We start from the raw sequence: 22,584 nt of genomic DNA, 5'->3' as shown, positions 1-22,584 counted from the left end.
CTGCAACTGAACACAGCTTCACAGCTTCCAGAGGGCACCTGATGAATCCTCAGCAAATGTGCAATAAGCTGCATTAGGCCTTGAGAAAAGTCACAGAGAAGAGGGGAGGAAGGATGAGCAACTTCTCTGTTGGCATCTCCTATCTCATTTGTGTCACCTACCTCTTCTGGGCAGCACCTGCAATGGGGCTCCTCAGACAGAGGTACTTTAACTCTTTTGCTTAAGGAACAGGCAGCTATGCCAAAGTTGAGTCTCAGCAGGGGATTTAGCTCAGCGGCATAAGAGCCTGTCTGGTAAGCTCAAGGTCGTGAGTTCGCTCTCTAGTACAAAAAACAAAGTTGAGTCTTCTTTTAGGAAAGGCTGACATCACAGGGATAAAAGCACCCTGGGTTTTACAATCACAGGACAGGGGCACACAGTGCTACTTTGCTACTCTGGTTGGGAGCCAAGGCCTGGGGAAACATGGTGCTGAGAAAATTTAGGGTCTAGGTCACCCCAAATTTGTCTTTTTTCAGACAGGGTCTTGCTATGCTATGTTCAGACTGGCCTTGAGCTTACTTTGTAGCCCAAGCTGGTCTCCAACTAGCAATGATCCTCCTGTCCCAGCCTCCTGAGTGCTGGAATTAAAGGTGTGTGCTATCATACCTGGTGGTCCCCCAAACTTAATTCATCACCTTTTCTGTTTCACTGGTGTAAAGAACAACTCCCATATGCTATTCCTGGGATAATACTGGCCTGTATCTTTCAGAAGCCAGAATCCCAGATAGAACACAACCAAGCCGAAAAGGACAAGAGCCAGGCATCGTGGCACAGGCTTATAATCCTAGCATTCAAAAGGCTGAAGCAGGAGGACTGCCACAAATCCATAGGACTGAATTACATAGTAAGACCCTCTCTCAAAAAAAATCAGGGGTTAGGGGGACAAGAGCAGACCCTACCCATCACTGCAAGTTCCAGAACAAAACACACTGAAAACAGGATTTCAGTCATTTCCCCAGCATTTTATTTTGGTCTCAAAACTCTAAGGAAGCTGCCCCAAGGATGATCTTCAGACAAGCCTTGCCATTGCTATGAAAGGCCATGTACCTGCCAGGGTGTCAGTAGCATGAGCGGGATCCTCAGAAAAAAATCTCTGCCTGAGCTTTCCCTAACGACACTAAACACAGGGTAGGCCTCATTCCAGAAACAGCAACGTGAAGGCCAGGGAATTTAGCTCAGTGGCACAAACACCTGCCTGGCAAGTGTGAGGTCATGAATTCAATTCTTGGTAATAATAAAACCCAGAAGCTACAACAGCACAGGCCATTGAGGCCACAGCACTGCAGGCATCCACAGCTACACACTGGCCTGATCCCAGGTAGGCACAGGGAACCCCAATTGTGCTCTCCATCTTCTTTGGGGGCACTAAGTCCATGTTATGGAGTTGAGGCAGGTGGCCACATGCTGAGTGGCAAGTGGCAGCATGACTGGTCCTGTCTTCATCACCTGTAGTCTCATGGAGTCTCATCTAAGGCAGAGGCCACCGAATGCTTTCAGTAGGCACCTCCGTTTCTACTGTATTCTACCTGAGGGAAGTGACCCTGTGAGCAGTATCCAGGGGACTGTTCTGCTGAGACACAACAGGCTGTAGTTCAGATGCACTTTAATTACTGTCCCATCCCTCTCCAAACAAGGTGGTCCTTTTAGTCACAGGAACCGTCTTTCCAGCCATCACGCCAGCGTTCATCCACCTGTGAGCAGTCAAAGTCAGGTTTGCCCAGCTTGCGGTTCACCTCATTGTGCAGATGGCATAGCCACTGGGTGAAGGATGTCCGAGTTCGAGTGTCTGGCTGGTTCCTGCCTATCCTGTGTAGGAAGCACAAGAAAGATGATGGAAGAAAGCAGTGGTCATGTTGTCCCTGCCAGCTCCTGGGAAGGGAGCTGGGTGCTGCAGTGAGCCATACCTGGCTATGTCCTCATCCTCTAAGGTACAGGAATTCCACAAACAGAGCTGACCCTATGGTTTCATGGGCTGCTCCACACATCCACTTAGGGAGCTTGGCAAACCCAGACAAATGCCCAGGGCAAGACATTAAATAACAGACATTAACTTTACGACCTTGTAACAATCAGGAAGCCTTAACCTAGTGTCTCTGAAAGGCAGAATGTAGAGGGGAAGGCCACGCTTAACCACATAACTGTAAACAGTGCCCCAGTTCAGCAAAAAACCTCATTCTAGTTGCCCGGCTTTAAACTACATTGGCAGCTCTACTGCACATTCAACACCAAAAGCACTTATGAGGGAACATGCTTGACTTGGGTGTCTCAGTGAAGATGTCATGGCCCTGGGGAGCAAAGCAATATGTTCCTGAGGTCTTAAACCAGCAATCCAGCTCCATAAATTAGGCAAAGTGTAATCCTAGCTAACCTAAGGCCACCATAAGTGCAAAGCAAGGCACTAATCAGGGAAGCCCTTCCTGAAAGTATGACTACTGCCAAAACCCAGCGGCACCAAGGGGTAAATCCAGGCAGCTCAGCCTCCTGAGGGGAAGCCAGAAAGCTTATATAACCTATCCTCTCACAGATGACAGTCCCTGCTCCTTGGCAGTCCTCTGCCACCTCTGTATTCATTTTGCTAGGCTCTGTGACATCAGCCAAGAGCCCTCCCATTAAGGTTCTGTTGCCTGCAGACAGTGGTCACAGCTTACCTCTCCCTTAAGTCTTCGGCACACTCCTCACACGGGTAAAACTTGGAAAATAAATGTATGAACTGGGCCATGTCTTGCTGCTGTTCTGGAGTGGGATGGTCCGGGTAGTAGGCAGCCAAGGTGTGAAGCACAGCCCAGGTGTGGCGGCCCAGTTCTTCACGATCCTGTGGACAATCTTCTCTAAACCTTCTGTCCTGCTGCGGAAGTAGGCCGACTGAGGGTCAGTCCATTCTGCCAACCGGAGACCCACAAATATTCCCCCTTCGATGTAGCCCTCGCACTGGTTCCAACCCCATCATTTCACACACTAAAGTTTCCCTTTTTTCAACCCTAGCAGGAACCACACTGACTACAGACACAAGTGCTAAGAGAATCGGGCCTGTGTGCAGCCAAAAACACAAAATTCAGACATGAAGGAGGGGACAGAGTTTAGACATAGCCACCCCCCGGGGCATGGGCCCATAAGATGCTTGCCCTGGGCTCCCGAAACAGGCGAAAGGCAAGAGCTAGGGCTCAGAGGTCGCACGGGGCACCTGCACCTTCTGCTGAGTCCTCATCCACGTTTTGAAGTCTACGCAGGCCCGGCAAGGTCGCCTACGCGAGGCGTCCTGGATGCCCGGCGACTCCGGGGCCGCCGCCTGGCCTGGAGTGGGGGGCACAGCGGTGGCGTCCTTGCGCCCCGCGCCGCGGCCCCGCGCATCTGTTGCCAGATCGTCTGTCACCTCAGACCGCGTGCCATTCGGGAGGAAGGAAAAGAGACTACTGCGGAAAAAGCGAGCCTCCTCGCCGGGCGCCGCCATCTTGCCCGCGCACAGCCTGCTGGGCCAGGCCAACCTCCACCTGGGCAGCCAGGTCGGCCTCCAGACCAGCGCGCGCGCCAGGGCTAGTGCGCGCCCACAAGAACCCAGGCCTGCGGCGGGGCCAGGGGGCGAGGCGGAGCCTGAGGCTGGGGCGCTGCGCTAGGCAGGGTTGGAAGCCTGGGTTAAGCTGGTTGTCCGGCCGGGGGACCCAGCCGAGGCGATGCTGGGCCCGGAACCCCGGGCCCAAGTAGGGCCTCTGAACCTCGTTTCCCTGACCGGGTTTGGCGTTCGCGGTCCATTGCGGCGCTCGTTTTTCCTCCTGTAAAAGATCAGCTTGTTGTGTAAATAGTGCCGCGGCCGCGTTGAGCTCCAGGGTGGAGGCCCAGGCCAGGTCCGGGATGCAGTTCGCGACTTCCCCATCGCTCCTCTCCCACGGTGGAGCTCTGTGCCCTGAGCTGGATAGCACACCCACCTGGCTGCTGTTGGCGCTATAGCAACGCGGGGTGCAGTATTACAGTACAGAGGTCGGAAGTCGCTAGGACCCAGGAGCTGTGGGTCGGGCACTTTGGGAATGCCGACCGGCCAGCAGTTGCTCAAGAGGCAAGCTTTCACAGCTGTCTCCTATCTTGGACAAAATATTACTTTTCTGTTTGTTTTTTAAGACAAGCTCTCCCCATTTAGTTCAGACTGGCCTGAACTAGTTGCATAGTCCAAGCTGGCTTCAACTCTCAGCGATCCTCTTGTCTCTGCTTCCCAAACACTGGGTTTAGTGGGCCACCATAGCTGGCCCATACTATTATTTTTATTGTTGCTTTGGCAGTACTGGGGATTGAACCCAGGGCCTCCTCAACCTGTTTTTTATTTTTTGAGACATGGGCTCAATAAATCGCTAAATTGCCTGTGCTGGGCTCCAATTTGTAATTCTGCTGTTACAGGCAGCTGAGCTAATTAGAAATATTACAGGTAGTCAGACAGGGCTAGGTCCTCAAGGAAGCCTGCACAGAGGTCTTGTGACCTTGGAGGAGAGGCACACCTCTTGCTGTGGGTCTGATCTCAAGACAGAAGGCGAGAGAAATGCAACCACACTCTTAAGTATAAACCTTAGATTAGATATGGATCACCTGGAGAAGCTGGGAGTCACTGATTCATAAGAATGCTCCCTTGCTACGTGACTTGCTTCCCCACTTGACCCTGATTTGGTCAGTTTTACCTGAACAATTAAACTTATTGGTTGACCATAGCTCTGTCCCACCTCATGCCAATCTACCTTGCAAGTTTCCAATTTTCCTCACTTTAGACCCGTCTCACTTCATGGTTTTACTCTAAAAATCTCTAAAAAATACATAATCTTTGGCAACCCACTTGGGACCCCTTCTGTCTGTCTGTCTGTCTCTCTCAAACAGAAGCTTTCAATAAATATTTCTGCTCTTAACCTCTGTTGTTCCTAAAAGTCATTCTTTGATTTTAGAGAACACGAACTCATACCAGACACATAGTAGATTGGGAATTTTGTTCCCTTATATCCTTATATTATAGAAGGCTACCTCAGCCTTCCATAATAGTGGGATTACGGTACCCACCATCATGCCTGGCTGGATAAAAGATATTTATTTATTTTTGAGAAAGGTCTTCCTATTCAGTTCAGCCTGGCCTTAAACAATGTATCCCAGGCTGGCCTCACTTATAGCATCTTCCTGCCTTAGTCACCCATTTGAGGGGATTACAGACATGCAGCACCACGTCCCTCTCAGGGATAAAGGATTATTAAATCTAACTAGAGATCGGCCTTCAAGATTCATCTACCCCCACGTATTCATTTGTTTCACAAAGGGGATTTAGCTCAGCGGCATAAGTACCTGCCTTGCCAGCAGGCGGTTGTGAGTTTGATCGCTGATACCAATAAGAATGAAAAAGACAAAAAAAAAAAAAAAAAGGTGTAATACATAACTCTGTCCCAAGTACTACTCCAGGTACTGGGAAGCACAAGGAACAAATATGCATCTATTATGTCCTTAGCTTATAGTTCAATCATTGATCAAGATAAGGAAAAAAAAAATCCCAGCACTCTGAAGGTTGAGGCAGGAGGATTGTTAGAGGCTAGCCTGCACTACATATTGAATTCAAAACCAGCCTGTACTACAAAACAAGAGCCTGTCTCAAAGAAAACCAAAAGTAAAATCAAACCAACAAAAAAGAAAGACTAGAGAGTCACTCTAATAGTCACTCTAATAAATGTTCACTTACAAACTTAGGTGGCGCTGTGTACAGGGCAAAGGAACCCATTAAGCAGAGGCGTGAAACTATGGGGATCAGCTAAGAAACCCTTTCAAGACCAACTCTAAAATGAGAAGGTGTTGGCATTTTGCAGGAGCAAAAAGGCCAATAGGCCAGGATTTGGGGGAGGAAATAGGAGGGAGAGATCCAGAGTTGGCCAAGGTCCCACCAAGGACCTTGTTCAGCAGCCATAGAAATGAGGATTTGTTCTAAAAACAGCGGGAAGGTACAGTACAGTTTTGGGCAGGACTAGTTTGACCTGATGCCTTTGGGCGGGGGAGGGTGCACTGAGGGAATGAATTTAGGAGTGTTTTATGCCTGAGCTACATCCCCAGCCCTTTTACTTTTTTTTAAATTTTGAGCCAGACAGAAGATATTATTAACAGTGTATCAGGATTTAAAACCCCCGTTATTCACACCGGTCTGTTTAGATAGATTTTATTCTGTCCCAGTTTGTCTACTTGCATTAGATCTGAAGGCACAGACAGCTATCCCAAAAATAACAGGAAATAGAACAGTAATCATCTTTAATATCCTATTAACTTAATCTGGAGCCCTGTTTAACTTATATTGTTTTATCATGACTGACCTTAGTTAAATCTGGCTTGTTTGATTGCTGTTTGGAATTGACAGATTTTATTCAAAATTGTTACGATTGATAGTATCAAGTCTGAGAGTATAGGCAACTACACTGAAGATGACAAGTTCACTACGATACCTATTCTGGTTTCATCACTACCTGTTTTTGAAGTTTTTTTTTTTTTTATCGGTACCGGGGATAGAACTCACGACTGCCTGCTTGCAAGGCAGGTGCTTATGCCCTGAGCTAAATCCCCAGCCCTGTTTTTGAAGTTTTACACTATTAACAAAGTTGTTTTTATTAATATTGTTATGTACTGCTATATTCAATTATACTATGTCTGATGATATAGACAATTCTATTGAAGATAACAAGAGACATGGTAGAACTTCTTGTACAATGGTTTTATATGTCTTTTTCATTTCATGTGTTTATAGGATTTTTTTTTTTTTTTTTTTGTGGTACTGGAGATCAAACTCACAACCTTGCACTTGCCAGGCAGGCACTTATGCCACTGAGCTAAATCCCTGGCCCCAGGAATATGTTTTGTTTTGTCTTGTTTTGTTTTGTTTCTCCCTCTAATATAGAAAGGAGGATAGAAATACATGTTAAGACTTATGCATGTATAATGCAAAGATTCTCTAGTTATTAAATGCACACTGGCCTCCACAGGGATGAGGCAGCTATTGTAGTATAAAGTTTACGAGAACTGATCTTATAACGCACGATGAAATGAACAAATACTTTTTTTTTTTATTGGTACCAGGGATCGAACTCACGACTGTGCGCTTACAAGGCAAGTGCTTATGCTGCTGAACTAAAACCCCAGCCCAAAATGAACAAATACTTTGAAGAAAAAGAGACACCACAGTACCCAGTGGTGTCATGATGTGAAATCCAGCAATACTATTATACTATTATTCTTTGTTCAGAGTGATTTTAGCCTGCTTTGGTTTGTTTAATCCCAATATGAATGAAGATATGGATAACTGCATGCATGTTTAAGCGTATAGGATTGATAACCATAATACTAAATTTTTATTGGATAGTTGAACAGAACTGTTTGCAGTTTCACTGTTTGAATCCCCATTTTGTATGTTTCACTTTTGTATCTTGAACAACTATTTATTTATTTATTGTCTTTTTTTCATTTTTATCGGTACCAGGGATCGAACTCACAACTGCCTGCTTGAAGGCAGGTGCTTATGCCGCTGAGCTAAATCCCCAGCCCCGAACAACTATTTATAAGAGGACAATATGTAAATATCAACTAGTGATTTCTTACTGTTTATTTTTTCTTTGAAAGTATGTATTATTTAGGGCTGGGGATTTAGCTCAGCGGCATAAGTGCCTGTCTTGCAAGCAGGCAGTTGTGAGTTTGATCCCCGATACAGATAAAAAGGAAAAAGACAAAAAAGAAAAAAAAAAGGAAAGAAAGTATGTATTATTTCTACCCATTTTCTGTTTTGTTTAGTCTTTTTTTTTTTTGTGCCAGGGATCAAACTCATGACCTTGTGCTTGCTAAGTAAGCACTTATGCTACTGAGCTAAATCCCTGGCCCTGTTTAGTCTTTCTTTAAATAAAACTAAAAAAAAAAAAAAAAAAAAAATTGAGCCAGAGTCTCAATGAGTTGCCCAGGTAGGACTCAAACTTTGCTCCTCCTGCCTCAAGTCTATCTGACTGCCAGGATTACAAGCATGAGCCATTGCACATGGCTGACCTAATCTAATCTCTATTTTGCAAAGATTCTCTAGTTATTAAATGCACACTGGCTTTCTTAGGGACAAGGAACCCCTTGCTTCCACAGGGATGAGGCAGTTATTGTAGTTTTTATTTTCTTTTTTGTCTTTTTGAGACAGTCTCACTATGCAGTTCAGGCTGAATTTGAGCTCATTTTGTAGCCTAGGCTGGTCTCGAATTGGCAGTGATCCTCCTTTCAGCCTCCTGAGTGCTGGGATTACAGAAGTAAGTCACCACACCTGGATCTTTGTTGTAGATTTTTGAGACAGGGTCTCACTTTGTAGTTTAGGCTAGTCTTGAAGCCATTATGTAGATCAGGTTTGCCTTGAACTCACAGTGATCCTCCCATCTCAGCCTCCTTGCCAAGTTCTGAGATTGCAGGCATGTGCCATCATGCGTAGCCTGTTTTTTTTTTTTTTTTTTTTTTTTTGTACTGGGGACCACACTCATAATTTTGTGTTTGCCAGGCAGGCGCTTGTGGTGCCACTGAGCTATGTCCCTGGCCCCTACTGTAGATTTTTGTATGAGAGAAGGTAAGGGTGATGGAGAGGAAAATGTAGAAAAATCCAGGTTTGGTGAGGATTGTCAGTTGGAGAGAGTCTCAAAATCCTTCTAGCTCTCTGGCTGTATCTGGCCTTCCAACTGCTTTTTACCTCCTCCTATCTTCCAAGTTGTCTGTGAAAAATATGTGTATAAGAACAAATCACGAGAAGAAAGTTTTAGCTCAGCAGAGCAGCACCTGCCTAGCAAGTGCAATAGTCTGAGTTCGATTCCTGGTATCCATCCACACAACAAGAAGAAAATCATGCTGACATGCTGGGCATGGTGGCATAAATCTATAGTCCCAGCATTTGGGAGGCTGAGACAGGAAGATTGCTAGACTGAACTACATACCAAGCCTCTGCCCGTCTTAAAAAAAAAAAAAGAACCACTTGCTAAAGATAGACGGTACTAAAAAAAAAAAAAGATAGAAGGTACTGAAATATGGAAGAAGCAGACAGTTCCAAGATTGCCCAAAGTGCAGTATCTACTGACTAAAGCATTTTGGATGCTGCAGACAGGATTATCACACTCTGAGGCAAAATAAAGAGGTTTATATGCTAAGCTACACAAAGGTCACCCAAGCTAATTAGAATGTACAGGGACTTTCTCAAAAACTATGTAAAGTATCAGTTCTGAGGCATTCTGGCGTCACTACCTGGCAGGAAATGTTTGGCTGACCATCATTCTAGGGTTTAAGTTTCTACCAGTATTTCCTGGTATGCCAGATGAGGAATGAGGTCAAAGGCTGCAGTTACTTCAAACTAGATCCTTATGTAGAGGAACAGGGTCTGTCCCTCTCTAGACTCCAACAGGCCAGCAGGGTCCTCATTTGATGTTGGGAGGGGAGGGTAACAGTTGTGCTGAAGGCACCTTGGCATTCACCTGTCAGCAGGTGTTTGTGGCCTGGGCCAAGAACAGGGAGGCATTCAGGACTTCAGAAGGAGCAACCAGTAGGGCACACAAAGGCCCTTTATTGAGGCCAAGACAGTTTCCTGGAGTGATGCCCCAGGGGCTGACCACTCCAGAGGGTGTGGAGTAGGGGAATTCCCTTGGCCATTTTTTTAGGGTCAATACCTCTGTTTCTGAATTCTGTGGGGCTCCATGCTTTTCATCAGGAACCAATAACTCAGTGCTCAGTGAAATTCCTTTCTCTTTGATAAGTAGCTGAGGCTGGCCTCAAACTAACAGCCTCCCAAGTGCTGGGATTACAGGTGTGCTCCACCATACCTGGCTGGCAAGGTTTATTAATGTCCCTAAATCAAGGAAGAGGAAATTGTGTTAAACAGAACTCATGACTGCCTGCTTGCAAGGCAGGTGCTTATACCACTGAGCTAAATCCCCAGCCCCTATTTTGAGCTTTTTTTTAAAAAAAAAACTGTCTTAAGGATTATCAAACCCTATACACTCACATACTCACACATTCAAGGCAAATGCTCTACCACTGAGATTATGCCACAGACAGACTTGCCACACCCTGAACGTGGTAGTCTCAGTACCAGGAAGAATCACTGCACACCAGGGTTGGTTGGAGGTGGGAATCTTCACTATAAGGAAGTAGCCTATAGAGTGGGGCACCCAGAGATGAGGCCTCTGCCCAGGAATTTCAAGGCCTTCTCCATTCCAGAGATGGGATAATGGGTCTGGTCTGAGAAGGTAATGCAGTAAATTGTGATACATCATGGGTTCACAGTAGTCGTAGAATAGTCCTAGTGACCCATCTCTTGAAACTCCAAGTGTAAGTGGCCAAAAGATAGACTCTGTTGGGGGCTGGGGATTTAGCTCAGCGGCATAAGCACCTGCCTTGCAAGCAGGCAGTCGTGAGTTTGATCCCTAGTACCGATAAAAATAAATAAATAAATAAAAAGACTCTGTTACTCAAGCCCCAAATCTCACCAGTCCAAGGGACCCCAGGGGGTGGCGGTGGTCCTGTGTGGTCCACTCTTTCCCCAATGTAGTCAGAAAAAACTAAAAAAAATCTAGGCAAGCAAGGTGGCACACACTTATAATCCTACCGATTTGGGAGGTTGAGGCAAAAGGATGCAAATTTGTGGTGGTCTGGGCAATTTATTGAGAGTCTGTCTCAAAATTAAAAAGCAGCTGGGCAAGTAGATCAGTAGTACATTTGCTTTTGTGTGAGTATAGAGGGGTCAATCCTTAGGACAGTAAAAAAACAAAAATAAAATCTCAAAAGTATTTATGTCCTAAGAATTGAACTCAGGACCTTGAGCTTGCCAGGCAGGTGCTGTGCCACTGAACCATATATCCCCAGCCCTTTTTATTTATTTATTTATTTATTTATTTATTTCCTCCCAGCCCTTTCAAAGTATCTATCTAACACAAATTTCTCCTTATGGGGGGCATTAAGAGACCCTCTCACATTAGGATAAAACTGGAGAAAGCATGTGCTTTGAGCACTGAGTCATTGGTTTCAGATGATGAGGGGATAGTGGTCTACAGAATTCAGAGATAGAGCAGTTGGGACTAAAAAACCACAGGGCTTGTGGTGGAAACGGAAAGGAAAGAGAGAGAGGGAGAGGGAGTGAGAAAGGAATAGGAGATACATATTATATTGGGTGTATCTTGGCAGGAGACTGCACCAGAAGGGTGGTGGAGCCCTATGGGAAGGGGTGAGGCAGTGCTCTGAAGAGCCTTCCTTTTCCCCCTTCCTAAGGTCATACTCTGGGTGGAGGGACCCAGATGGCAGCTCCAATCCCTTTAAAGCCCTTCTAGATCCAAGGCTGCCTCCACACTTCCAACGTCAGTATCTCATCCCTCCTTCCACATCTCTACTTTAGGCTCTCCCTTATAGCCTGGGGTTCCTGTGACTGAATCCCCTGGATTTTGGGAGGAGACTCCTGGGAAACTTTGAAGGACCAGGGGGAGTGGTAACGCTGCCAGCACTCAGGTTAGGGCGTGGGCGGGGAATTCCACTCAAGAGTTTTCCGGGTAGTTTCTCAGAGGCTGCTTGAGGACAAGGAGGTGGCAAAACCTCAGCCACTTAAACACTCCAGAACCACCAGCAATGGAAGATGCAGCGTTGTCAAGTTCCAGGAACCCGGTGTCAGTCGGAGCTGTAGCCCTGGTGCAGATGGAGCGGCTTCAGGTATGATGGGACAGGGTCTCTGCAGGCCCCAAGAATGAGTCCTATTCAGCCTCTCCAGGAACCCCCAACCTTTCCTCATGCAGATGTTTGCCTTCTCTGTGCACTGGTCGGATGGCAGTGATACCTTTGTTTGCAGAAGCTGGGATGAGTTCAGGCAGCTCCAGGCAAGTGACCCTGGGACCACACAAATAGGGTGGCTGTTAATCCCAGACAACGAGCTTCCCTTTTTCCATGTGTGGACTTCCAGCCCCTGTAACCTTCACTCTCACTGGGTGTACACTGGGCTCTCAGAGACTAACACCTTACTCTGTCCATCAGAAAACCCTCAAGGAGAACTTTCCAGTGGAGGCAGGTCTGCTGAGGAGATCTGATCGCCTTCTCCCCAAGCTTCCAGGTCAGACTGGCAGGGTCCCAGGAGGTGCAGGAGAGGCAAAGCCTGGATCAGGGTTTGCGGGCTCTCACAAGGCGTCTTTGTTGGGCCCACAGATGCACCCTTGCTTTCCCGTGGAGGGCGCACAGGTCGTGGTCTGGTGCGTCTGAGGCTGCTGAACACCTATGTGCAGGAACTGCTAGCCAATGTGAACCAAGTGTCATGGAGCCCAGTGCTTACAAGCTTCTTTGAGCCTCGAAACCAGGACCTGGAATCTGCACTGCCTCCCAGCAGGTGCCTTAGCACCCTTTCCCAGCCTACAGACACAGAGGCTATGATTAAGGCCAACTCATGGGGGTGATGGGCCCATTCTCACCCTCCCAACCTACATATTGTTTGTGCTGGCTGTCCTCAGCATGGTGATCCTGCCTGTCCCAGAGAAGCCCTCACCTCGCCCTGTGAACAGCCTTGATATCCACAGCCTAGAGATTCAGAGCCTCTGTTGCGTGCATCCTTTCCACACCCAGGACACACAGGGAAGGCCCTTCCATGTGAAGGCCCAAGAAAGCCTGGATGTACTGCTACGACACCCCTCAGGTAGAGCTGACAGGGACCTGAGGACTTTTTGTCCCCTAGATTGGAGCTGGCCTCAGGACCCAAACCCCTCCTTTATCTCATGCATAGGCTGGTGGCTGGTGGAGAATGAAGGCCAGCAGAAGGCCTGGTTTCCAGCTCCCTATCTGGAGGTGGCCCCAGAGGTGGGCTTGATGCTGCAAAACAGTGGTATGATTCTAGCCCCTACTCCCAGGTCCCTGTGGGCAGCCCCCAAATAGGGATGGAGGCACTGGCATATGCTTGATGCCTACAGCTGCAGTGAAGCTGAGTAGGTTATAGAATGGTCCTGGGTAACAGGGAAGGATAGCTCAGAAAAGGTTAGAGCCCCTAGCCTCTTGCTGCCATTGTGACCCACACTTTCAGGGACTGTGTTCTGTGCTTCCCGAGCCTACAAGGGCAGCCGTGCTGATGAACTGTCAGTGCCAGCGGGAGCACGAGTGCAGGTCCTGGAAACTTCAGACCGTGGATGGTGGCTGTGCAGGTACGTGAGGGTGAGGCTTGTAGACCCAGCCTATGGTGTAGGAGTAGGGGAGGAGCCATCTCTGACTATGCCCCTTACTCTTCAGGTACTGTGACCAGGATGGTCTGCTGCCTTCAGTGCTGCTGCAACCTGAAGGGCTGGGTACATTCTTGAGTGGGCCACCAATCCCTGATAGGGAGAAGAACAAGGCTACCACTGGTCCACCTCCTATCCCTGCCCGCCCTCCACTGAGTGTCATCCAGAGTCGCTGCTGTACCATCACACGAAGGGCGCTGGCGTGCAACTCAGGGCCTCAGAACTCTCAGTGAAGATATGGACTCATTCTGCAGAGAAGTTGGCTGCGCACCCCAACCCCACACCAAGCAGAATGCTCAGGATCTAGATCCCTGGGATGGCAGACAGCTGTATCATCCCCAGGGCTGGGACAGGAATGGATGATGGTGGGAAAGAGAATTGCTATTTCCTTTGAGTAAAACTTCTGGAAGACTCCACTTGGTCTCACTTGTGGAACTCAGCCAGGGTGGGGTGATCTGCTACACTGAGATCATCAAGGGTCAAGGTACATCCTGGTTGATGAAGGCTGTGGGTAGGGATCTGGGGGAAGATAGCACTGTGGATAGGAAAAGTATGACTTTATGTATATCAAAGAGCTGGTGGGGCAGCAGGGAGAGGGGACAGCTTCATGTTGTGCCACAGGAAGTCCAAGAAGGTGGCTGCTTGCAGTGTTCGGCTGAGCCTCTGAAAATGTCGTTCTGGAGAGGACAGAGGAAAGTCAGGTAGTGCATCTGCCCACCAGGCTGCTCCTCTACCCAGGCTGTGCCTACCTACCAGTGTAAGGCAGCAGGGCTTCAAGTGTGGCCCGCACACCCTCATAGGCCAGAAGCTCCTCAGGGGCCTCGTGTTGGAGTAGCACACTCAGTACTGCCTGTGCTTCGTGGCAGTGCCGGGCATTGGTGTTCCATGTGACACAGAAACGCAGCAGGGCCTCTGTGGGCAGTAGAGACAGTCAACCTGCCTGCCTGCCAGGCTCTCCCACCCTCCCCTGCCCACCAGGCCTCCCCCTGCCCACATGCCCAGGACCTTTCTGGTCTCGCCGCAGTCTGAGCACAGTGGCTTCTAGCTTCTCACAGGCCTCTGCATCCCTCCGAATGGCTAAGGGAAGAGGCAAGTCTGAGCCCCGGGAAGGGATTCAATGGTTCTGAGTCTTGCCCAACCCTAACCTGCCCCTGTGGCAAGCACTGACCCTGGATAACTGTCAGCACTGTATGGGGCCGATCCAGGGAGATGGCCAGGCCCAGTGCCCGCAGGTACCGCTTTTCATGCAGCAGGTTGTCCAGTTCTTGCTGCCTGGCAGTGGGAAGGAAAGGATAGAGGATACTTGAACTCTGACTGGGGCTGAGTAGTCAGGACGTCTACTACACCTGGCACCCATTGGTGTGAACCCAGCCCTGAGCCTCAGTGTCCCTGTGGCATAAAGCAGGAATATGCAGACACTCCTTAGTGCGCGGGGTGCTGCTGCAGAGCATGTGCTTACTTGACCACCTGTTCCTCACGCTTGGCCTGCTCCTCTGCCTGTTCTGCCTCAGTCACATCCTAGGATTAGAATGGGGTTAGACAGCTATCCCAATTCCTTGTCCTGGCCACCCCTCTCCTCAGGGCCTACAACCTTCCAGAGAATGACTCGGGAGTCGCTGGCACCCGTGAGGGCGTGGTCGTCTAGCTGGTTGCAGTGTAGTCCCCAGACCTTGTCCTCATGGGCATCGAGTGTCCGCACACATTCATTGTTCTTGATGGTCCAAAGCTTCAGGAGCCCATCTGAGCCACTGGGTTTGGGATTGTCGGGGCCTCAGAGAGAAGGGCTTGTTCTCCACCCCACCTCACCCCCACCAAACCCTCTAGCCCACTCACCTGGACAGTAGCTGTGTGCCACGGCTCACAAAGGCCACCTTTAGCACAGAGGCATCATGCCCCTCAAATGTCTGTGGGGGTGGGGACATCAGATGTCACCTGGTGAAATGTCACCAGGAGAGTCTGGACCACAAGGGATGCTGCTTACCTTGAGGCAGCTTAAATCCTGCAGTGACCAGAGCTTGATGGTGCCATCAGCTGAGGCTGTGGCTAGCACCTGATCCATGGGTGAGAACTGTACACACCAGAGGCCACGTCGGTGGCCTGAGAAAACACCCACCAGTTGGCATTGTGGCAGGGTCCAGAGTTTGGCTGTACGGTCCTGGGAGCCTGTGGCCAACAGCTTGTCGTTGGGAGAAATAGCCACACTGTTGATGTCCTGGTGGTGGGAAAAGGTAGTAATTCAGATCATCACCCCAGCAAGGTCTTGGCCCACCCCAGTGGCCATGAATGATTACCTTTTCATGACAGCGCTGGGTGGTCTGGGCCTGCAGAAGGATGGGATCACTGTCTGGGGTTGTGCTCTTGGACAGCAGAGCTTCAGGGAGAGGCCATAATTTTACAGTGCAGTCCTGGCTGCCCGTCACCAAAAAGGATTCTTTCAGCCTACACTCCAGTAGGAAAGCACAGTCAGTATATCATAGGAATGGCATCATTCCTGCCCAAGGATGCAAATTGGCTCTGGTCCTCTGCATGTCCACCCACTCTCGGTGTCCCATACCCAGCAACTTGGTGCCCTTAGGGGGCCCAAGCCCTAGCAGGGGTAGCCTTTTCCCAGTGGACCTTTTTTAGTGCCATCCTCTCCATTATGCTGCTCTCCCCACTTTTTCCACCTAAGGCCACTTCCAAAGAATCCTCTCATGGCACCTCCTCTCATGGCACCTAGGCTCATTTTCTGTTCCATATCCCTGGGCTACAGCTTCAAACAAAAAAGGCCAAAGCTGCTATCTCTTCATTCAACCTGTGAGCTGGAACCCCACCGTGAATTGTAGGTCTCCACCTTTTCTACACCTCTGAATCCAGCTGTGGCCCTACTACCTGGAGCAGTAGATGGTGCCCACACTGTGTGTGTGACCAGAACCCTGAGCCACACAGGACACCTGGCCAGCCTTGTTCATTCTCCAGATGCGAATGCTCTGATCCTGGGGATAAGAGGAGTTGAGGAGAGAGTTTGGGCTGTGGTCCTTTTGCCTTCATTTTTTTTTTTTTCCTGGAGGGCCTATATGGTCACACCTTTTAGGAGACTGACCTTGGCACAGCTGGCAAAGAGCCGCCCCTTCCGAAACACATCCAGGGCCAGGACAATATCTATAAAAGAGAAGGGAGTAGTCAGAGGTCAGTATGGTAAGGTGACAGGAGGTGGGCAATAATTAAATGAGAATGGAGTTTCAGAGGTATCAGTGGGCTCTACTTGCCTGTATGGCCATGGAGGATCTGGCAAGCTGATGTCTGTAGCTCAAAAACTTTCAGGCAGGGGCTGTTGGAGGCCACAATGATATGGGAGTCCTTGGGCCCAAGAAACCGGACATCCAAAACCTCCTCACTATACCCGGCAAACTGGGAGGGTCGAGAATGACATGAAAAAAAGAAAAGAAAAAAAAGAATGACATAAGCCAGGTCTTTTATGAGTAGTCTGCTGACCCCTTCAACTTGGGCTGGGCAGGGACATATGGTCACCTGTTTCTGCAGCTGTAGGGAGCACGCTTCATAGAGTAGCAGGTTGTGATCAGCAGTGACACTGAGGAGCAGGCCAGCAGCTCGGACCAGGGAGCAATGGGTCAGCTCTAGCCCTGGGCCTGGTAGCTGTGTCTGTGTATACACACACTGCCCAGAAGCTGCTTCCCACACACGTAGTATGCCTGTGTAGGGACATGGCTGCTGGGACTCACAGATTCACAGGCCTACCCCAAATCCAGTGGCCAGCCTGTGGTCAACCCCACATACCTTGGTCACCAGCTGTCAGGAAATGCAGGCCTGAGTTCTTCACACCCAGCGCAGGAGCTGGCTCCTCGGGCAGCAGCACAGCAGACTCCACACTCTGGGGATGCACTAATTTAGAGGCTGCAGCTATTCCCTATGCCAACCCTAGCCCCCCTCAGTGGCCCTACCCTAAATTCACCCATACCTCAAATACTGGCACAGTTTTTGTGGCCTGGTGGCTCTGAAGGTCCCAGACAATGCAGATCTTGTCACGGCCAGAGCTAGGGAGAAACAGTCACTTCGGTTTTGGAGTCTCAGCCTTGGTACCCACTGATTTTTCCCTCCCAAGGCCTGCATGCTCTTGCTTATCACCCACCTCAACATACTGTGTCCATCAGCACTGAAGGTCAGGGAGGTGACGGCACTATAGTGAGCAGTCAACATGGCCAGACACGAGCGGTCCTGCAGTGACCACACACGAATGGCAGCATCCACAGCTGAAGAGAAGAGCAGCAGGCGAGTGGGGTCCGGGTGGAAGGCCACCAAACTGCAGGTAGGCAGGGAATGCATGAGCTGTGCCATCCAAGGATGGTGCCTCTGTTTCCCACCCTCTACTGCCCCCACTTACTGCACGACACCAGGCGAGCCCCGAAAGTGGTGTGTTCCATAGTGCTGCACAACATCCCAGACACGTACAGCCCCGTCACAGCCCCCTGTAGGAATATGCTTGAGGTGAGGGAGCCGATATGTCCAAAGCCACTGCCCCATTCCTTCCAGCTCCCCTGTTCAGCTGGGGCCCTACCTGTGGCTAGCAGTGTGGACGTGGGATCGAAGGCCATGGTGGCCACAGGGGCTGTGTGTATTGCTTTCCACAGACGAGTAACGCTACCTTCTCGCCATACCCACTGAGCCAAGAGCAGCGCCCGACTGGCTGTCACCAACACCTGATGGAAGATGTAGTTCAGCCTGAGGGTGAGGTACCCTCATGTCTCAATGTAGGACAGAAGTACCAGAGCTCGACTTCTACCCCTGTCTCACATACCTCATTATCGGGGCTGAGGTCAAAGGCAGTGATATCTTCTTGGTCCTCCTAAAGGAAAGAACAGGAAGAGAGTGCCGTGACAACAGGCTGCCCTTTCTACTAATCCTCTCACCCTTGCCCACCCTATTCTTACCTGCTCCAGGCTCTGTAGCACACTCCCTGAGGCCACATCTAGGACATTGACTCTGTTACCACAGATGCAGAAGAGGTGATGGCCTGTCTGGTCGAGCTGGGGACACAAAGTCTCAGCTAAGGCAGCCCTATGCAGACCCTCCCTTCCCTTCTACCCTGGTCACCTTCAGGGATGGTACCTGTACTTTCCCGCCCTTGTAGAAAGGCTCAATCTTGCGCTCCACAGCATAGCTGGGAAGACAACAAAGGAGTAAGTGATCACCCACTATCTTACCTACTACATCCTAGTTCCTGAGGTGAGTGCTTTCTTAGAGGTAAATCCAGTAAGCCCTTGCCCTTGCAGGGTTCCAGGGTACCAGTAAGTAACCCAGAAGGACAAATAACAAACTTCATGGGTAGGTAGCACTACAGTTCTCTTGTGTTATAAAAAAGTTGACACTGTGGGCTGGTGGGTGATCTTTATGGGGTCTATCAGCAGTAAGAGGTGGGCCTGAGTCACGCAAATCAACCCAATAGCAGTCTTCAAATCAAAGGGCCTTGGGTGCCCCCTGCTGGCTATGGGAGGCCATCCCCCAGTAATTGAATCTAGGGTAACATACTACTTCGACAGACAGCATCTTCTCCCTTGGGGGCCAGCACCACTCCATCTCATCTTAGATCCCTCTAATACTAGCTTCACCTGATGCTTCTTCCCAAGCAGCTGTCATTTCTGTGACCTCACTCATACTGTCTGTTGCCCTCTTCTCTCTTCCCTGGTTCAAGCCATTGCAATCTCCTCCAGATAGTCACTCCAACCTTTTCACTGCTACCTATTCTCTCAACCCTGCTGCAAGTTATCTGGAGAACAACTGACTGTCTCACCAGCTTGCTTAAAAGACTCCCTTTTCCTAACACATCTCTAAGACTTTGCCTAGAAGAGTCTCTGCTCACCTTTCTTTGCTTTCTGAGCCCACACAGCAGCCCCTTTCTCCTGCCCTGGCCCCTGTGACAAGTCTGTCCTCTGCCTGTGCCCTGTGTATACTTTGGTCCTCTCTTCAGATTCCAACTGGGCCAACTCCACTTCCCAGGAAGCCTGCCTGCCACACACTACATGCCAGATAACTCTCCAACAGGGATGCTGGCATCACTAAGTCTTTCTTTGCTAGTGCTTGTCACAACCCAAGGTGCACAGTCGTTGATGGAGATGATTTATCCCAAAAGACAACCTACAGTTAGGGTCAGGGCTGTTTATTCTCATGCCTCCCTTCGGACCCACCCACCTCCTGAACTTGCTCTCCCTAGAAGCAGGTCAATGAGAGAGATCTCTTCAGGTCGCCTGCCCACAGACAGGTCTTCGCATCCTGCGACCATTCAGTTCTAGCTCCGACTTGTGCTCCGCTCAGGCTTTCCCTTCTGTGATTTCTTGTTCCTACTTTGCGGGACTAAAACGGGCTCCCCGTCTAAGCAAGTACGTGACATCTGGTGCACCTAGTCTGCCGCTTAACCAAAGACCGGCGCTTGAGTTAGTGGCGGCCCTCCAGCTTCCTATTGGCACTATCTTTTCCAGACCTTGCAGGCCAGGTGCTTTCCCAGGCCTGAAAGGGTCCCCAGTCCACCGTCCGCACTACTTCACGCGCGCTGCAGGGGCTTGTTACTCCAGCAGCAAATCCGTGGCCCTCACCAGGTGGTCCCCGCAGCCCCAAGCTTACTTAGCTTTAAAGCGGCCCACTCCGGCAACTGTTTCAGCCATATTGTTGCCGACGTCCTGGCGATCCTACACTGCAGCCGCGTGAGGATAGCGTGCAGCTGCAAACTTAGGCGCTTGGAGATGACATTGAGAGTAGGCAGTCATTTGATGTCATCAGCGCTGCGCCGTAGGCGCCATCTTTATTGTGGGCAGTGACTGCTGCGCCCTGAAGCAGAATTTGGTGGAGACGTTTTGTACCTGGAGCGTGAGATGTGTGTGGAGGGACGGACGTCACCGGTGATGTGGCAATTTAATAGAAGTTTAAAAGGGCCAATATTAGTATTTACTTTTGCTGCTCAGCACTCGGGTTTGGGGGCTGCCTGAGGTTGGCCAGTCAGTGAATGAATAGATTCAAAGAAACGAATAAATCAAATCGGGTAGTTTCAAAGTTATTCAAATATTTATTATCTTCTGAGTGCTGAACGCTGCTTAGTCGCTTGGAAGACTTCGGGTAACACTAATCCCTGCCCTTCTATAGCTAGCTCACTTTCCATTGGGCAGAAGGGAGGGTGGGCAGAGCAGGCAGGGAATACTACACTAAATGACTAGGACTGTGGATATGATTTCGCAAGATAAGGCAGAGATGCAACTTGGTACATGTAGCTGCCGAAGCGAGCACAGCAGATGGGGATGCAGTTTGCTTTTCTTTCTTAAAATCGAAGGTTGAATTCAGGCTCTTACATTGACCTACATCCTTTGTGGGGCTTTTAGTTTTTTGAGATAGGATTTCCCTAGGTAGTTCAGGCTGGCCTCAAGCTCAGATGATCCTCTCCTGCCTCAGCCTCCCAAGTGACGGGATTACAGGTGTGCGCCACTATGCCTGACAATTTTATGGTTTTTGAAACCGTCTGAAGTGCAAGGTCATGAGTTTGACCCCTGGTACCAAAAAAAAAAAAAAAAAAAAAAAAGGCATATACACATTATATGCATGTTAAAATATTTTTTTAAAAAAAGAAACTGTCTTGAATTGCCTAAGGTGGTTTGAACCTGTAATCCTCTTGCCTCAGCCTTGGAGAACGCTGAGATTACAAGCATACATTGCCTGAACTGAGCCAACCGCAATGAAGCAGGGAGCCCTGTAGTTTCTGGCAGTTGTGCTGATATAGTGTATGATGGTTCATTGAGATAGTCCAAATATTTTAGGGAGGGTACTAGGACTTGAATTCAGGGCCTTGCCAGGGCAAGCAGGTGCTATGCCGCTGATATATATCATTGGCCCTAGAGTACAGATTTTTAATGTATATTGAACAAAGAATTGCAAGAATACACTCGATGGTAAAAGAAAAGGCAGCTATACATGTTGAAGTTTAACAAGAAAGGTGTGCTTAGGGTGTACAGATTCTTGCCAGCAGAAACAAAAGGATGACATGAAGAGGGGGAAAAAGTGTGCCTGGATTATGGTGGAATAGGGAGAATAAAGATAAATCAGGTTTTTGTATTTAAAAGATATGCACCCCAGCTAGGTATAGTGGAGCACACCTGTAATCTCAGCACTCAGGAAGCTGAAGCAGGATTGCTTTGAGTTTGAGGCCAGCCTCCACTGTAGTGAGATGCTGTCTCACAACAAAACACCCACAAAAAAACAAGCCAGTGACTGCAATCTTCCCAGAGGTACTTTAAGGGCAAGGGAAAGAAGAGAGGATAATTCTGAGCCACAGTGAGAGCTGTTTTTATTCTGACTTAAGAGATTTGAGCCTTTACTACCATTTATCATAATGCTAAAACAGATGGGTAGGAAGAAGACTGGGAGAGGAGACAAGGAAAATATGTACAAGGAAAGACACTGAGGGAAAAGACAGAAGCAGGCAAGTAGAGAATGAGAGGAAGAACTTCCAGGAGAGGGACTAGCCAATGCCAATGAGAGGACACCCTCTCCTGGGATGAAGCTGGGCAACCATGGGTTAACTGTACAGCTAAGCTCCCTGAGGAAAATTGATGACCTCTAAGTACAGTTATGAGGTAATGTCAGTGTAGCACAGCACTGCTTGTGACCACTATTTGCCACCCCCCATCACTACTTTGCTTTACTTTGTGCTGATTCCCAAAGAAAAACTGCCCTGTAAGAAAGAATATAAAAGTGTAAACAGGTTTTTGTTTTCAGTTCTCAGGAGGAGTCAAGTCCCTTGTAGAGACACCAGCAAATAAACTGCTCTGTCCCTAAAATTCTGTGTGTCAGCCCTATTAGGGAGCCCATGCAGTTTCCTGCTTCACCAAGACCTAGTATCAGGGATAGATCTTAAAAACAAGGAGGGCCAGAGAAAAAGCTGAGTGGCACACTACCCCCCTGGCAAGTACAAGGTCTTGGGTTCAATTCCTGGTACCCCAAAAAAGCAAAATAAAACAACAAAAAACCAACCAAACAACAAAAACAAGGGAAAAAGGTCAGCGTGCCCCAGGGTAGCCAGATGTGGTGGTACATAAATGTAATCCCAGCTCTATGGAGGCTGAGGAGGAAGACCATTGCTAGTCTAAAGCCAACATATAAGCTCATTTCAAAAAGAGTGCCTTAGGGTGTGTTTATGGGAAGAAAGGCCTGGGGAGGTCAGAAGGGTGAAAGAAGAGTATGGCACAGTGCCAGGGACATAGCTCAGTGTCACAGCGCCTGCTTGGCAAGTGTAGGGTCCTGAGTTTGATTCCTGGTACCAAGAAGGAAAAAAAAAAAG

The 22,584-nt window shown here is 48.9% G+C and overlaps 3 protein-coding genes across 8 annotated transcripts; 1 reads left to right on the top strand and 2 right to left on the bottom strand.

Annotated features, from left to right (window-relative positions):
- Window positions 1-980: 980 nt before the first annotated feature.
- Gfer (growth factor, augmenter of liver regeneration) lies at window positions 981-3,946 on the bottom strand. 6 transcript variants are annotated; one of them, XM_005007392.3, is made up of 3 exons: window positions 3,764-3,946; window positions 2,688-2,884; window positions 981-1,845 (listed from the first exon to the last, which is right to left on the bottom strand). In XM_005007392.3, the coding sequence occupies exons 1-3, from the start codon at window positions 3,905-3,907 to the stop codon at window positions 1,683-1,685; spliced, it is 504 nt and encodes a 167-aa protein (XP_005007449.1). In that variant the 5' UTR covers window positions 3,908-3,946; the 3' UTR covers window positions 981-1,682. The 6 variants fall into 6 exon arrangements, with proteins under 6 accessions (XP_005007449.1, XP_063082364.1, XP_063082365.1 ...); XM_063226294.1 differs by lacking the exon at window positions 3,764-3,946 and adding an exon at window positions 3,221-3,757; XM_063226295.1 differs by lacking the exon at window positions 3,764-3,946 and adding an exon at window positions 3,221-3,757 and having other exon boundaries at window positions 2,688-2,881.
- Window positions 3,947-11,448: 7,502 nt separating this feature from the next.
- On the top strand, window positions 11,449-13,684 carry Noxo1 (NADPH oxidase organizer 1). Its single transcript, XM_003478110.5, has 8 exons — window positions 11,449-11,727; window positions 11,811-11,891; window positions 12,046-12,121; window positions 12,214-12,391; window positions 12,513-12,694; window positions 12,782-12,880; window positions 13,076-13,193; window positions 13,279-13,684. Exons 1-8 carry the CDS (start codon window positions 11,647-11,649, stop codon window positions 13,499-13,501), a joined length of 1,038 nt encoding a protein of 345 aa, XP_003478158.1. The 5' UTR covers window positions 11,449-11,646; the 3' UTR covers window positions 13,502-13,684.
- A 126-nt stretch (window positions 13,685-13,810) lies between these two features.
- Window positions 13,811-20,005, bottom strand: Tbl3 (transducin beta like 3). The gene is made up of 22 exons (XM_003478469.5): window positions 19,884-20,005; window positions 18,375-18,426; window positions 18,197-18,292; window positions 18,064-18,111; window positions 17,824-17,965; window positions 17,650-17,734; window positions 17,398-17,568; window positions 17,227-17,302; window positions 17,046-17,139; window positions 16,779-16,960; window positions 16,517-16,658; window positions 16,351-16,409; window positions 16,140-16,243; window positions 15,560-15,707; window positions 15,250-15,480; window positions 15,102-15,172; window positions 14,860-15,016; window positions 14,728-14,786; window positions 14,437-14,540; window positions 14,274-14,345; window positions 14,022-14,180; window positions 13,811-13,945 (listed from the first exon to the last, which is right to left on the bottom strand). Exons 1-22 carry the CDS (start codon window positions 19,922-19,924, stop codon window positions 13,836-13,838), a joined length of 2,403 nt encoding a protein of 800 aa, XP_003478517.1. The 5' UTR covers window positions 19,925-20,005; the 3' UTR covers window positions 13,811-13,835.
- Window positions 20,006-22,584: the final 2,579 nt, after the last annotated feature.

The sequence above is a fragment of the Cavia porcellus genome, unplaced genomic scaffold (assembly GCF_034190915.1).
Source record: "Cavia porcellus strain 051 isolate PalLab524CR breed Dunkin Hartley unplaced genomic scaffold, mCavPor4.1 scaffold_16, whole genome shotgun sequence".
Lineage (NCBI taxonomy): Eukaryota > Metazoa > Chordata > Mammalia > Rodentia > Caviidae > Cavia > Cavia porcellus.
Note: the sequence above shows the minus strand (reverse complement) of the source record. Positions and strands in the feature narration are given on the sequence as shown.